Source organism: Syngnathus typhle, linkage group LG2 (assembly GCF_033458585.1).
Source record: "Syngnathus typhle isolate RoL2023-S1 ecotype Sweden linkage group LG2, RoL_Styp_1.0, whole genome shotgun sequence".
Taxonomy (NCBI): domain Eukaryota; kingdom Metazoa; phylum Chordata; class Actinopteri; order Syngnathiformes; family Syngnathidae; genus Syngnathus; species Syngnathus typhle.
This window is the reverse complement of record NC_083739.1, coordinates 23,229,658-23,246,105: the sequence shown is the minus strand read 5'-3', so window position 1 is coordinate 23,246,105 and position 16,448 is coordinate 23,229,658. Positions and strand designations below refer to the sequence as shown.

Here is a 16,448-nt window from a genome sequence, read left to right as displayed (position 1 = left end):
TCTTTCTTTCTTTCTTTCTTTCACCTACGGGTCATCGAACACTTGTTACGGGCCGGCTATTCACTAATGACTGCTTTCACTTCTTAGAATAGAACTGTTGACAAGTCATTTTATTATTGCTGTAAAATAGAAGACTCTGATTTAGAAAGTATTTCCGGCTGACAACCTTTCTGATTGTGGTTTGCTTTTGGCAGGCCAGTGAGGACCCAGGCTCCATTTCTTGGCTAGCATGGCAGGGGGCGTGAGTGATGAGAGTGGAATTCATCCCTGGAAGGGTCGTGTTAAACTTGTCTATATATACAAGGCAGAGCCACTCTTTGCTCTTGCCTTGCGCGGAGCCTTACTGAGACGCTTAGCAGCTCATCTTACGCCGTTGTGCTTTTGCACACACAACAACCCAAAATCATGACCCACCAGCAACAGATGAGGTAGGAGGAAGATGCCGTCCATGTGTAATTACTTTTAATTTTTAGTTAGTTAATTAGGTGAACCAATTTTGCAATTCTGAAAACAGTTACTAATAATGCATGTGCACTCAAACCACAAATGATCACAGTTGTTTCCCAAGTGGTTGTACTCACTTGTGGTGCCAACACTGTGCTACTCTTCACCACATCCTACTTGTTAGAGTGTGCACACAAAACCAGGGTGTGTAGACCTTTGCTGTTTACAAATAATAAGAGTAGCAATGATTGGTATATGTATTTGTGTTTGACTTTTCCTGATTTCAGCTTGCCAGCAAAACTGATTAACGGAGGAATTGCAGGCATGGTTGGTGTCACCTGTGTATTCCCAGTCGACCTGGCCAAGACGCGCCTGCAAAACCAACGAAGCGGGCAGCAACTCTACAAGAATATGTAAGAACACCACCTCCATTTACATGCATGAATACCAAACCCCTCCCAAACACATTTATTGACAAATGTTTCATCTATAAGCAGAGATTCCCACAATTATGGGTAAAAAGTAAAGGTATTTTACTCTGTGGGTAATTAAATCATACCATTTATGATTTTCACTTTTTGAGGTGAATTACCGGTACTGGAACAAATGTGGGTTTTTTCTTGCAGCATTTTAATGATTATTATTATTTTTTTACATATGCCTGTAATGTAGCATATTGGTATCATGTCCCTCAGTAGTCTGGGTAATCTTTTCATTTCTGCTATAATTTTCTTTCTTATATATACTTATATATATACGTATATACTTATATATATACGTATATACTTATATGTATACGTATATACTTATATATATATATATATATATATATATATATATATATATATATATATATATATATATATATATATATATATATATATAAAAATATATACTTGCTACTTATATACATAAGTATATATATATATATACTTATATATATAAGTATATACACTTATATATACTTATAAGTCTCCCGCACCACCAGACTCACCAACAGCTTCATACTCCAGGCTGTTAGGATCCTGAACTCTCTCCCCCTTTCTGCATAGTGTCCTGTACTTTTGCGCTATGCTTACTGTCTGCTGTATGCACACTTGCTTCGTTTTTTTCTCCTCTTATTTATTGGGTTATTTGTTTATTTATTATTTATGTATCACTCTTATTATTTATTGTTTGTGCCTTCTTGTTTTTATTTTGTGTCGTTTACTTGTATGTCTGTCGTGTGCTGTGTCTCGTCACCGTGGGATAGAGGAAACGTAATTTCGGTTTCTTTGTGTGTCTGGACATATGAAGAGATTGACAATAAAGCAGACTTTGACTTTGACTCATATATATATATATATATATATATATATATATATATATATATATATATATATATATATATATATATATATATATATATATATATATACACACACCGTAATTTTCGGACTATAAGTCGCTCCGGAGTACAAGTAGCATCAGCCATAAAATGCCCAAAAAAGTGAAAAAAAACCCATATATAAGTCGCTCCGGAGTATAAGTCGCATTTTGGGGGGCAATTTATTCGACAAAATCCAACACCAAGAACAGTCATGAACGAGCAACAACAGGCTAAACAATAGGTATGCTAACGCGACATAAACACAAACGAAGAGCTGAGAACGGGCCTGACGTAACATTCAGTTATTTAAAAAAAAACATTACATAAATAACACGTTTATAAAACCATCTGTGTCACTCCAATTCATTAAATCCATCGATCGTCCTTTGTCAACAATGGGTGGGCGCCGCTGACGGCGCTTGCACTTCAAAATATTCCACAGGCCCATATAACGATATATAAATTAGAACTCAAATAACTATTATATAAGCAATAATATTATCAAACCATCTGTGCACTCTAAATCATTAAATCCATCGAACAAATTCCTCGTCCTTTGTCAACAACGCCGCGCGTGAGCCCTGACGTCAGCCTCGTCGTTATTCCACAGATCTAGTATATAACTATATTGTAGCCTTAACAAAGTACAAGTAAAGACGTGGGTTTGGTAAACGGCTCTTTATTTAACAAAACAAACTTCCAGCCATGTGGCGGCGTAGACTTCCAGCCACGGAGGTGGAAGAGAGATCCATAGAATAGGACCGGGCGTGCGTAAAAGCCATGACCGAGCCCCATCCACCGTCCCCGGACAGCCACCTGGCCGAGCGCCGGCCCCCGACTTCCATCCACGGAGGTGAAAGAGAGCTCCGTAGAGTAGGACCGGCCGTGCGTAAAAGCCATAATAGTTTTTCAAACCTTCTGTGTCACTCCAAATCCTTAAATCCTTGACACTCTTCGTCCTCCGTGTCACTTAGAAACAAAGCCGTTAATGATGCCGGTAGTACGTGGGGCCCTTCGTCATCTTCGTCATCCCGTGATCAATCTTTGTCCTTTATGTAAACAACCGCCGCGCCACGCCGCGTCGCGCTGCTGACGTCACTTGAAATTCAAATTACAGTAATCCTTTGCTACATCGCGGTTCGTTTATCGCGGTTTCACTTTTGAAAAAACACACATATAAGTCGCTCCATATTATAAGTTGCCCCCCCACCCAAACTATGAAAAAACCCGCGACTTATAGTCCGAAAATTACGGTATATAAAAATATGTTTGTTTTTTTGCCAGGATGGACTGTCTTGTAAAGACAGTAAAATCTGAAGGTTACTTTGGAATGTATAGAGGTAAGTAAGCTTCATTTAATTGTTGTTGGTGAAAATAATAATGCAACATCACTAGCATAATGAAAAGAAGGAGAAATGTTTTCCTCACAACTGTCAACAAATTCAATATAAGGGTTTGAATAATGGTTCGTAATAATGGTATTAGGAATTGCCAATGCATCACAAAGCGTTTATAATTTTCCATTACTTTGCAACTATGTTCATTCAGTGCCAGCCCAGTTAAAATAGATGCTTGACGTCTATAGTCGTTAATGGCAGTGAATGAGTTAATAAAATCCGCCTTGTAGGCGCTGCCGTCAATCTCACCCTAGTGACTCCTGAAAAGGCCATTAAACTTGCCGCCAATGACTTCTTTCGCCACCAGCTCAGCAAAGATGGGTGAGTTGTCCAACAAACAAAAAGTGGATCTTGCTTTCTTTGTTTGAACTCACGCGTGTGTCGTCAGTGGTAAGCTGACGGTGTTTAAGGAGATGTTGGCAGGATGCTGTGCGGGAATGTGCCAAGTGGTTGTTACCACGCCTATGGAGATGCTCAAGATCCAGCTTCAAGATGCCGGCAGGCTAGGTGAGCTTGGCAATTATTTATACAAACATACGCACGCATACAGACATTTGATCAGTAAGAAGAAACTACATTTATCTCCCTCCGCCATGCAGCGGCACAGCAGCGGGTGATGCCCAGTGTGGCGTCATCTCTAAAGATGGGCGGGACCAGCACAGTCCTTAGTCGTTCTTACAACACGAGCCCTGCGCCTCAGGTCAGGACGGTGTCAGCCACGCAGATCACACGAGACCTGTTGAAGACCAAAGGTGTCACGGGCTTGTACAGAGGACTCGGGGCCACATTAATGCGGTGAGACCATTTTGCAACCTGCCTCGCCTTCCCCAGTGCCTAACACATTTGTTTGTTTGTTTGTTTTCTCTTTAGGGACATTCCCTTCTCGGTTGTTTACTTCCCTCTTTTCGCACACTTGCACCAACTCGGTCAGCACTCATCAGAAAACCCATCGGTGCCTTTCTATTGGTCCTTTGTTTCTGGATGCTTGGCTGGATCCGTTGCAGCTGTGGCTGTCAGCCCTTGCGATGGTTAGTGTTTGTTTGTTTAAGAAATGTGGCCACACAGCAAGGGCATCTCTGATTGCGTTTGTCTTCATAGTGGTCAAAACAAGACTACAATCTCTAAAAAAGGGGACAAATGAGGAAACGTATAGTGGAGTGGTCGACTGCGTCAGGTAAATTTACTTTCAGGAGGAGCTGAATCCTAACTCGAGATGATATGAAATATTTGCTTTCATTGCAGAAAAATCATGAGAAAAGAGGGTCCCTCTGCTTTTCTTAAGGGGGCCAGTTGCCGGGCCCTTGTCATCGCACCTCTCTTTGGCATCGCCCAGGTCGTGTACTTTGTAGGAATCGGGGAGTTGCTGCTTGGTTACACACCATATAGTATCTACTATTCAGCATAGACAGGTTTCGGGGGATCCTGTTAATAATGGGGAACGGGGTTACGAGACGTTCTTGCCCAAATGGCGCGTGACTCCGCCTTCATTTTCATGAGCCAACCCTAGTCCATTCACATAGTAATGAAAATTAGGATTTATACAACTGTAAATATATCTTGTAGATTTGATATTTTCTCAAAATTTAAGGAGAAAATGTAACAAATTTTTAAAAAAAACTCAAATTGGGGGACTAAAAATTTTTGCAACCACCATGTCGTTATGTTCAGATTCATTTTAGAATTACACATGTAAATACAGGAAAAATAAATTCTGATTCACTCTGGACTCACGCGCTGCGTTTGTTTTGTTTCGCACGAGTCAAACATTGAGATGCAAAGTGTCGCCTTACCTCAAAGTGCACGCAGCACTCGCGTGGGCACATTTGTGGCTGTAGAAAGCGCTCATGCTGCAATGTTGGAGTAACTCTAGCCTGGGTGAGGCCTCTGCAAGATCACTCACATAAGTCAAGTGTTCAGCTGTCTTTACTACTCTGCTTAGTACAGTACCTTTTCCAACTAAGTGGGGAGATCCAATACAGTTATTTAGGAAATTTGTCCGACTGTGGAAATCACAAACTTCCCCGACTCAAAGCAAGAATCAAAATGCACAAGACAAACAATAATAATAAAAATACATTACAGTTTAAAAATAACATGAAGGAAACAGGTTCAAAATACTTTATTTAACTTCAAACTACTGTGTTGACCTGAGAAGCCCAAAATGGTACCAAAATAAATAAACACAAACTACAAGACAGCTTGACATGTCCAATTATTTTTTTTGTTTAACCTTCAATCATCACAGCTCATGGTTGTGTTGCTATTAACTAAAAATTAATGTTCAGATATGTCCAACATTGCTCAATTACTTCTATAATCAAAAAAAGACATTTAGGGCTAGGAAACACAGTTGAATGACACAACTAAAACAACAATAATAAAAAAAAAACTAATACAAAAACTAAAAAGTTGAATTACCATGTGCTACTTGTTGAAAACATGTGCTAATTAAATGCAGTCCAACGTCACAATCGTGCGTGCTGTACATCTAGCCGCTACATCCGGACAGCACATTGTCGCTAAAACAGCTTGTCACTGAGAAAAGGCACATTGAAAGGCTGGTTTTCGGCCATGTGGATTAGTTCTTGACGGAAATGCTGACTGTACAACAACTATTACAAAACGTTATCTACACACAGTGCGATTGAATTAGCCACAAAAATGTACAGCTACAACCCCCGTCCCTCTCTCCTGGTGGATATTTACATAATGGAGCGCAAAGTGGCAGAAGAAGAAGAACCAACAATGACAAAGTTTGAAAAGCACAAAGGGAAAGCAAATGAATCGGCAAATTTGCTGATAGTCTTCAAAGAGTGGATTTCTCAACCGTGATGCTAAGAAAAAAGAAACAGGTCTGTGTTTTTGTTTAGCCTGGTCACAGTTTCTTTGCATGGACTTGCATGAAGGTCCAGATTTACAGATGGTAAAATAAAGGGGTGGCAATAATTAGATATTTATGGCACTGGGTTATATCCAACTAAATGACTTCAGTGTGAAAGTGTTGATTTTTTTTTAGTTCCCACAAATTCTAAAATTGCACTGCAGGCAATGTTTGGTCTCTATTTCAAAATAACAAAAACAAAATCTGATGTTAAAATAAAAAATAGAAATAGAAAATAAAAAGGAATTAATGATAAAACAAAATCATACCGTAACCTAAACAAAAATACCTAGAATTAACATCAAACATTGAGCTGGATATGAAATAACCTACCATGTATCCCTCATAGCAAATTGTCTTCAGTTTTGCATTACCGTGACTCAAACAGGTATTTTACGTCAATGTCTGTGAAAGTATGTCGGTTTAAATTTGTTTGCGGTTGACCATCTGAAAGCTAAGAAGGGGCATCCCATGCTATGATGTTGTGAAATAAAAGACTACAAAAATAAAAGGGAGATCCATTGAGAGCAGCTGGGAACTTGTACTGATCCCCGGATCGCTGGGCAGATGACGGATGCGTCATGAGGTTTGAATAAGGACTGCCGGGCTCGTTCATATGACCTCCCGACTGTTACGTACTGCGCAGCAGAGTACCATGCTGAAGATCATCCCGATGATCTGATTGAGAAAAAGGCAGCTTTTTAAAAAGAACATCAAATGGCACACATCACATGACTTTTGTCAACTCACCATGACGCCAGCGATGCCGATGCCAACGTACCCAATGATGTAGAGTTTACTGTTGAAGAAATCCTTGATAGCTGTCTCGCAGTCCTGCATAATCTACATGATGTCATGTGCATAGGACGTAAGAAAATATCGCTCAGTTCAGTATGAAAGAAAAAGAACAGAAGCTTACCTTTGTTTGCGGTTCTTGAGCTGGGCAGTTGTCAGCTAGCGTGCCACAACAATTCAGCTAAAAACACAATGCAAAATGTTTACAATCATGCAGTACTATTATCATCATTATTATTATCATTATCGAAACAAAATACTCATTGCTAATTCAAGCACAGTTATCACTATTAGCAAGTGCTTCAGAAAAATCTAATAAATTTAACTACCTATATAATGATTGCTTGATATATCTTTATTTTGAACATATTTAAAACATGAAAATAGGGAAAAAAATTAATAAAACAAATAACACTTTAATGTGCCATATCGAAGTCCATGAAACAAACCAACAAACAATAAACCATCAAACTGAAAAAACAACAACATAGAATGCTCGAAAAGGAGTAGAAGGAAGCATAGCTTTTTATATGAAAAACATTTTGTGTGGATATTGACAGACAAACATTATTTTAGTCTCCCCCAACTTACTACTTTCTGGTACGAAATCATCAATGTGCTGTTGTTATTTTCATTGAAGGTTGTGGCATAGAAATTTTGAACGTCTTTGATGATCTAAAAGTGAGAAAAATGTTAACAGGCACACATACGACAATAAGAGTATGACATAACCAAGTTATTATGCTTTTTATGTACCTTGTCTTTGTTTAAGAATCCAAACACGCCTGCTGCCACCTCAGCGCCAAAGATGATCAATAAACAGGCAAAGAACTGGAAGAGATCCACACAGAAAAGCAATCATTAAAAAACTATACTGTTACAAGATCAGAGGTTCCGTATGGACTCACTGAACCCAGTAGACATTGAGATTCCCGAACAGCTCCACAGCAGCCAAAGAAACCCACTAACATCACCAGACTGCCAGCTCCTATCAGGATATATACACCTGCAAGAAGAGGGAAATTTTTCTTTAACTCTATATCACTCAAGTCACTCTGAAATTGTGTGAGGAATTACTAATGATCAGTCCCCCCAAAAAAATAAATTAAAAAAAGTGAAGCTTCATGGGCCAAATGGGGAAAACTGTGGGGGACGGGTGATCATGTTTTAGCCATACATTGCTTTTCGTCTTCGTTTTACTGGATTTTTTTGTTTTTGCATTAAGTGTGGGGGACAGATTGTGTTTCTAATGAAACTGCTAGGATAATTCTCCCCCATGCCCAGCGCTATCTGCGCCTATGAGGAAAACATGTGAATGCTTTTATTTCCTGTTGTATATCTGTTTTTCACCAACATGGGGCAGCATAAATAAGACTAACGGATGAAATCGTCAAGACCTTCCTTGTGCCATTACATTTTGAGAATGTAACGAACAAAAAGCAAAAGTGACGATTATCCAAAATTTCTGATTTGATTTGCAAGTAAGCAGAGTGAGATCCAATAAATGCCTCACAAAAAAACTCATTTGGGGAATCGTCAAGTGAGATGACGACACCCATAAAAGGTACTCGTTTGGAAAAGTACATTGCGGGTCTGCAGGGACGAAGCAAGCTGACGATGGTTTGGTTCTCTTGTGTTGCTAGGCTACACCCCAGTATGCCCCCAGGTGATGTGGGCTCAGGTGTCAACGAAAGAACTTTACACAAGCACAATAACCCAGTTGAATGCAGTGTTGTTCTTCGTTGCAACTGGGAGACTTAAGTTATTTTTTGTGTCCATTTGAAACCGTTTGGAACACTTACAAAACTGTCTGACCTGAACTATGTGGAAAACATGAACAATTATTAAATATTAAATTGTATTATTATATTATATAGCATATTTATTTCTTTATTTGTTCATTTATACCTCCAGTTATGAGGTGTCTGTGATCATATGTGGGCCTCCAATAGCAAAAAAAAAATTTCCGTTGGTCACATGACGCTCTGTGCGCTCTTGTGCCGTCCTTGTTTATAGAGTCAGTGATCTGTTTAAATAAATGCTATTATCACTTCTGTGGGCGTAACTGGCTTGTCCAAGCTGAACATCTCTCTTCCATAGCCCTGACCACACTTGTCACATCTGCTTTAACAGCTCACTCTGCGGTTTGCTGTTTTGAAAGGATCTGCTCTGAAGGCCAGACAAGTCGCGCTCGGCGAAAGCAAAATCACCCAAATGTGGGGATGATTCAGACTGCGATTGTTGAGACTACTTCGCCTCAGACGCTACAGTCACGAATTTATAAGCTAAAAACTGATGACGAATGTCCGAGAGATCAAATATAATACACACACGTTTCCTGAAATACATTATTGGCTACAAAAAGGTTATTTCTAAATGCTCCTCTTTGCCAGCGAGTTATGTCATTTGACATTATTGTTGCCATCATTTAGCCTGCTTCCCTTACTAATTACAGGAGACTACAGGGGAAAAATCAGGAGGTCTCATGTGAATGTTTTTCCGTTGTACCCAAGATTAGAGCACATGTGGCTTTTGTGTGTGTGGTCACTGAGCGTTTGACCACAAGACGGTGGTAGGAATATCCCGAGTGATCTCGGCCTTTAGCCGAGAATAGCACGGAAACATGTCAATGGCAACAATTTAAGCCCTTTTCCAGACGGAGAATAAGGAAAAAGCCGCGTGGCTTCTTTTTGTCACCAGTATTAAGGCTGAACAGGAATGTGACAGCAAAGTACCAACTATTGCTCCATTCTCAGGACTGATTAATTAAATAAAATGGATTAATGACATTTATCATTTTGAGTTACACTCCTGGTTATGGAATGAAGTCAAGTCGTATCTCAAGGCGCCACTGCAATCATAACAATTAATTAGTTTGGCTTTTGGGTCACCCAGCCAGACATTAGACGTGAGCGACATGGAAAGTAAAGCTACTTACCAATGAAGTATGTGTCTGGAGCCTTATCGCCGTTGAGCAGGGACACAGTTTCCGGGTCAAAACGTAACCACAGCCCCACTGCCAGAACAAAGGAGCCCATCAGCTGTGGGTGGATGTAGCAGAAAGATTAGGATCACATTAAATGCAATTCCAACTATAAAGTACAAATACACTCAGTAGAGGCAGACAAACATGCTGTATGGCCAAACCATACCAAACCAGTGATCTGTATGACACTGAGGCGCAAGTGTGCCTAATGTGAGTTGAAAGAAACCCTCAGCGAGTTTACATAGTTCCAAATAAAGCGGCTACGAAGAGCCTAAAAAGGGAAGTTTTCTTGTCTCCAACGCACTCTTTCATCGAGTCACACAGTAAAACGGCGCGCAGCTCAACAAGCCCTACAATGTCTTCCTATGTGCATCCACTAGTCTAAAAGCGCCATTGTGATTAATATTGAATTTGTGGAATATGGGTTAAGCAGCAAAAATCACTCATTTCTATCCATCTCAAGAGGCGGCCATACTGCCACATGAAAATTACATCACAATTGGCAGCTTGCGAGTCCCAACCAATCACAGCTCAGCTTCAGACAACTGGTGAGCAGTAATTGGTTGTGATCTGAGATCTGGCAACTATGATATCATTTTTAGTCAATAGCAAGTGGCAAAATGGCCGCCTCCGAGATAGATAAAAAACAGCTGGAATTTGCCTGTTTAATTCATATTCCATAAACAAAACAATCAGAACACTGTTTTAACTAGTTTGGCTGCACAGAATAAATTATTACAAAAAATTGTGGTCGACTTCCTTTTAATGAAATCAGTAGACAAATGAAACTTAATGGTGAGAATAACAGTGAAAAAACATATAACTCGTCTTGTGAACATGATTTCTTGTATACTATTGAGGAAGGATACTGTTGCTTTGTTTCAGCAACAGTCTTAAAAAAGAAAGAAACACAGTAAATGTTTTCTGCTGAACAGAGAACTTATTTTCTTGCTCTGCCTAATTGTGTTTTTCCACCAAAATAAAACGAAGAATTACAGGAAGTTTCCAGACGGGCCCTCCACCCTTTGCACTTAAGCAGTTGTATATACAGTACAAGTGTAATTTTGGTGCAGTCAAAATAAAATCATGACCTAAGACGGAGTATTTGTCAGATATACGACCTGCCGTGTTGACCACCGGATTGCATTAAGAAGAGCGTTTACGACACTCCTAACCATCTCTGGCTGTGCAACTGCAGCAGTGTGGCACTTTGAGCTAAACCAGGTCCTCCTGTTTGTTTGGAAAAGTGGTTTCATGCTGCTCACATTTTCCTTCATTCGTTGAATAAAAGTCTTCTCTGCACAAACCTTATTGGACGAGCCAGACGTCAAAGTACTCCTGTGAGATTTTTGAAGGCACAAATTTGGCTGTTGCTACTCTGACAGCGAACGAAGACCCTTGCTCTTTAAGGATTTTCAACTCTGTGAAATTTTGAAATTATTGCTAGCACTGAAGCCCTAATGAACTCCAATGCCACCCACTAGGAGATGCTTACGTAAGCTACCTGGGGATCCAAAGTTGTTGGTTACCCCTCGACTGCTTGGAACTAACAGTCAACATGACATTTAAAATATGCGCTCTGGGGAAGAAGCTCTGTGGTAATAAATACCAGCTCAAGGCACCAAACCGTCATCAATCCCCTCCCAATACTTTTTGTCTTGAATCATTACCCTTCCTAACAGCAGACACACCCAATCCCCGCCTACGTCTCTCATCCCAAAGGGCTCCACCCACCCCCTGACTTTCCCTTCTGTGCTCACCCAACTCCACCCCACCTTGTTCCACGCCCTCCCACGCAATCCAGCCTAGAGGACAAAGACCCAGTGTCTTCCTTTGGCGCACAAAAAGAGGGAACGTGACAACCACAATGAATAAGATAATAAAAGGGTGGGTGTTTGTTATCACCTTTACTTCGCTGTGCGTAATTAAACTACATACTACTTGACATACGAGCTAGTTGTCCACCGGGCCCGTTCTGGAAGTTGATATAAATCTATATTTAAGTTGAAATACTTGTTTGATGGTGTAAAGCAGGGGTCACCAAACTACGGCCCGCGGGCCGGATACGGCCCACGGGACCGTTTAATCCGGCCCGCCAACCCTGAACAAATTGTATTATTAAACTTTTTTTTTTTTGGTCATTTTGCCTGCAATGACTGCGTTTCCCCAGTAGATGGGGAAGCGCTCGCCTGCGCATTTACTACCGGAAGCCGTGTCAGAAAGCTCGGTGCACACTCACAAGTGCGTGTACGTACTCAGTAGTACGGACATGATGACTCGCGCTCTATTTGTATCAGTCCCGAATTTAGAGCGTGGGCTGTGACGACAGCATTCTTGTAATTCGCGCGCTGAGCTTTCAGATGCAGTTTTGCGCTAAAGCCACCCACAAACCTTCCCCTGGAATCCTTCCATTAAAATGAGTCGCCCAAGGAAAAGCAAGGTGGACACAGTGCCGAGCGTTTAAAAGCGAGTCGCCAATTTGGCTCGACGTACGCGACGTGACGTTCAGCCACATGAACGTCAACATCAACCCGTCACAGATCGAGGTAAACGGACCAACACCTCGGATCTCGCCTAAGAATTGCCACAACAAATTTTACTCCAGACTATGACGCACTAGCAAACTTTAACAAAAAAGACAGCGGTGTCTACAAGCCTACTGGAACCTACAAAAGGATTATAAGGAAGGAACACAAGAACTTGAAGAGACTGCTCATATGTGTCAGAGAGATTCTGCTCTTACAACTGAGCTGAACTTTTATCTGTTAAGATAAAACAGAAAGTTAATGCTCCATGGCTTTTTTTTCTGTGAAGAACTCAGAGGGTTATTTAGTAATTATTTATTTCATTAATAGTGTTATTATTTGTTTCCTGACTTTTTTTCTGTAAAGAACCTGGAAAGGGTTATTAAATAACCGTTATTTGGTTATGTGTGGCTTTCTGGAAAACAATAAATTTTTTAAGCTCACCTACGATCGTCACACTTTTTCTGTTACAAACTGACGCCGGCCCCCCATCAGAGAAGGGAAAAGTTATGTGGCCCTCACAGGAAAAAGTTTGGGGACTGGTGTAAAGGCAACTTTTAAAAGAGCAGTTGAATTGTGTCTTTATAAGTGGAATTTCCATGAGAGCAGAATGGACACACTCAGGGACAGTCTGTGGAATTATTTTATTTATTTATTTTTATAATTGAGTGTAAAATAAAGTGAAAGTGCTATTTTGAAATGAAATAGATGGGCGAATGAAAACAGACGAAGTTTATAGTGTTCTTTCTTTAGTGAATGCTTGGGATAAAGACACGTCTCTGTATTATCAATACGATTTTTTCATAGTAAACATGTTTTCTGCTTTAGAGCGCCTCGTTGTCAGCCATGAGTGTGTAGATTCTGTACGAAACAACTAGATGGGATATATTCCCGCCATCGGAGGCTTTCAATGGATCTATTTTAATTGCTAAGACTTGTATAGGCATAAGAAAGATGCTAGACAAAGACGCGCTCATTTATATTTGTGATTGAAAGTTGAGTGGGGGTGTGGTTTAAGTCCATTCTTGGTGGACACGCCTACTGCGTTTAAAAATGCAGAGAAAGGCGTGATTTTTTTCATGCTTTTATTGTCTCATTTTTTATTTTACACAAACTTGGCAGGGTTGATAACAACATTTTAAAATTTGTTTAAAATTTAAAGAACCATCGTTATCACTTTGCAGTGAATGTAAGCACATCAATACATAGAATTAAAAGATGAAGGTCTATATTTTGGGAAAGCTATATATATATATATATATATATATATATATATACACATATACATAATTATTTTCTCTTGGAAAACAGACATGTTAAAAATAATATTTTTCACCGTTGAGGGTCAAAGTGCATGTTTCTATTGAGCAATCTTTATCTTGCACTGTTTATATCTCTGGATAAACTGTTGCTAAAAACAGCAGCTACGCCAACCAGACATACCAGCAAGATTTTCTGCTGTTAGTCTTTACATGGAACACACACAAAATAAACATCTTAATAGCAAGAGAATCTCTGCAGAAACTGAAAATCAAGATCAAGCGAGCTTTTGCCCTTCTGCTCCGACGGATTATTGTTTTGAAGCGAGCAAAATAATAGCTTGCGGTGCTGTGACGTCAACACAGCAGCCACATGACATTCTGTTATCCTCACACTGGTTTTTTGGCGTTATCTGGGTCAAGTTCATGCCGGCTGACCCTCTTTTGCCATGTGAGCCGGTGCAACACGCCAACATCCCTCACAATCCCCCAATGACCTCTGTCACCCTCATCTTCTCTCACATTTGTCTTCTAGCCTCCATTATTTGTGTGCCTTTTTTTTTTATTTATTTAAATCAGCCGTACTCCATCAAGATACAAGATTAATTATTCTATGTGGGGTTAGATCAACTCAACTGGAGGGGGCTGTTGCTGCTTTTTGGAGCCGAGCCGCTTATCCGGGCTGGAGCAGCAGGCTGAAGTGATGCTATTGTCCCATTGTCACAATGGATCTATTCAAACTGAGCCTCCTCTAAAGACACTTGCTGGAAAAGCTCTCTCTCACGTAAACAAAGAAAAGTTCCATTGGAGAACATTGCTCGGGTTTGAAAAGTGTGTGTGTGTCACGCACTCACACGCACGCGCACGCACGCGCACACCCTTCATGTCCACCTGACTGCCGAGCCTCATTCAGAAGTGTTTTGTGCTAAAAATGTCCCAGTAGCTTAGAGATGACTCATGTACGCTGACTTTATCAAATAACTATACATTTTGTGTTAACGAGGTCATGTGGCTTCCAACTACTGACTTGGCTTCCCTAGCTGACCCACAATTTTCCATTCTTCATTCATTCTTTCCTTAAGAAAAAAAAACTTGCGTGAATGAATGCTACTTTTTTTTCCTGCTCTGGAAAATCTGATTTGCGCAGTTAAATAACAACAAAAAGCTCTTTCTGTCTCTCAAACCGCACTGACCGACCGCAAAATCACACTTTAGGCCCCACCGCACACTAAGCGACGGACAGAGTCAACTTGTATGTAAACAACCTCATGCACGAGTCACAGCTGCACTTGCTGCACCTGCGTGCACGCGCAGCTCGCGCCGGTGCTATCTTCACGGCCACTTACCCAAAAGATGAAGTTGAACACGAACAGAAGATATTTCACACATTTCATCCCTCCTTCCACTTTCCCCATGTTGACTTCTTTACTCTTATCCGCACAATACGGCCTAAAAGGAGGGCTGATGGGAGTTGGTTCCGTTACAAGGATCGTCCCAGCGAGTCACAACACTTATGCATCAAGTAGCGATTTCATGGTAGCTCTCTTTCGCTCTCTCCCTCTGGTACACGCGCATGCGCACACACACTTAACACACACTTCTTTCCAGACCGCCCCCTTCTATAATGCAGAGGGAGAAAGGGAGGGCCGGGCTGCAGGGGGGCCTGCAATGAGGATTTGGCAAATGTTTTCAAACGAGGAGAGAGAGAGAGAAAAACGCTCCGACTCATTTCTCCAATACGTCATTAAAAGATTGTAGCTACAGCTGCAAACATTTGCAGATATTTGAAAAAGAAAAAAAAAAATCTGACTGGTGCAAGTAAAAAAAACAAAAAATGTCACAGTTTTTTCCAAATAAGGTGATTCTTTTGGGGACATTGTTGTGTGACACAACTTGTGTCCCGTCCTCATGAATATATTAATATAAATATGCAAAACAGTCTTCTTAATGGTAAAGCTGCTACAATTTATTTCTAAAGAGCATGAATAAAACATTAAGTACAAGAAAACACTCCTAAAAGAATGGAGCGTAAATAGCAGCTGTTTCAACCACACTAATAAAGCTAACGACATTTTATTTGACCGTACAAAAAAGACAAAAAGCTGCGCTAGTTCTAGCTAACACAAAAGCTACATTAAAACCCTGACAGCAACTCAAAGCTTATGATGAAATTGATTTGCTCCCTTTGTGTTGCTGCAAATAATCAGCACCACCAGGTCCAACATAAAAATCACCCCGAGGGAATAAATAGTAGTTTATCTTATCTCTTCGAGAAATGTGGCCATGCTCTGAAAATGTCCTCGCTGAGGAACAAAGCCAAGCTGAACCGTGTAGGAGAGGAGCAGTCAGACAAAAATAGGTGTTGGGGGTACATGCGTAGGTAGACTCATGGACATGCATCTTTTCTGAGCCTCATAAATATGTGAGGACTCACATCTCGACCTCCTGAAAACCTCAGATTAGATTTCATTTGGGAAATTGGGAAGGAAAACAAGAACAATACAGTATCGTCTGGACCTTCACTAGAATGGTGCCAAAAATGGAACCACTGTTAAAGTGGGGACAAGCTTGTTTGCTTGCTTGTGTGCACTTCCAAGCATGTTTAGTACAGAACATGCTGAATTATACAACGAGCGAGAGGTCATCATTTCTGGTCTTGGGTCACCTTGAACACAGTTTTGGGGTCCAGTCACCCCTAACTTACAGATAATATACATCAAGCCTTTTTATTGTACCCCAAAATGGGTGCAGGGACGTAGTAACAGTTTAATTTCAGTACAGATGCCAACGTG

General features: G+C 40.5%; 2 protein-coding genes across 3 annotated transcripts; one reads left to right on the top strand and one right to left on the bottom strand.

Moving 5' to 3' along the window:
• The first annotated feature begins 268 nt into the window (after positions 1–268).
• Positions 269–4,936, top strand: LOC133149922 (mitochondrial glutamate carrier 1-like). Of its 2 annotated transcripts, none has more exons than XM_061272159.1 (9): positions 269–428; positions 732–857; positions 3,098–3,153; positions 3,441–3,531; positions 3,599–3,717; positions 3,810–4,005; positions 4,081–4,238; positions 4,309–4,384; positions 4,453–4,936. In XM_061272159.1, the coding sequence occupies exons 1-9, from the start codon at positions 406–408 to the stop codon at positions 4,613–4,615; spliced, it is 1,008 nt and encodes a 335-aa protein (XP_061128143.1). In that variant the 5' UTR covers positions 269–405; the 3' UTR covers positions 4,616–4,936. The 2 variants fall into 2 exon arrangements, with proteins under 2 accessions (XP_061128143.1, XP_061128144.1); XM_061272160.1 differs by lacking the exon at positions 269–428 and adding an exon at positions 504–648.
• A 378-nt stretch (positions 4,937–5,314) lies between these two features.
• Positions 5,315–15,239, bottom strand: tspan2b (tetraspanin 2b). Its single transcript, XM_061272161.1, has 8 exons — positions 15,003–15,239; positions 9,825–9,927; positions 7,795–7,892; positions 7,643–7,717; positions 7,478–7,561; positions 7,011–7,067; positions 6,842–6,934; positions 5,315–6,769 (listed from the first exon to the last, which is right to left on the bottom strand). Exons 1-8 carry the CDS (start codon positions 15,069–15,071, stop codon positions 6,704–6,706), a joined length of 645 nt encoding a protein of 214 aa, XP_061128145.1. The 5' UTR covers positions 15,072–15,239; the 3' UTR covers positions 5,315–6,703.
• Between the last annotated feature and the right edge of the window lie 1,209 nt (positions 15,240–16,448).

What these genes read in the sequence shown, in the direction of transcription:
- LOC133149922 (XM_061272159.1), top strand. Translation starts at nt 406, where the DNA reads ATGACCCACCAGCAACAGATGAG. An exon ending in CAGCAACTCTACAAGAATAT is followed by an intron (nt 858 to 3,097) that starts GTAAGAACACCA and finishes TTTTTTTGCCAG; the next exon opens with GATGGACTGTCTTGTAAAGA. An exon ending in TTACTTTGGAATGTATAGAG is followed by an intron (nt 3,154 to 3,440) that starts GTAAGTAAGCTT and finishes TCCGCCTTGTAG; the next exon opens with GCGCTGCCGTCAATCTCACC.
- tspan2b (XM_061272161.1), bottom strand. Translation starts at nt 15,071, where the DNA reads ATGGGGAAAGTGGAAGGAGGGATGAAATGTGTGAAATATCTTCTGTTC. An exon ending in TGTTCAACTTCATCTTTTGG is followed by an intron (nt 9,928 to 15,002) that starts GTAAGTGGCCGT and finishes ATCCACCCACAG; the next exon opens with CTGATGGGCTCCTTTGTTCT. An exon ending in GATTCTTAAACAAAGACAAG is followed by an intron (nt 7,562 to 7,642) that starts GTACATAAAAAG and finishes TCTCACTTTTAG; the next exon opens with ATCATCAAAGACGTTCAAAA.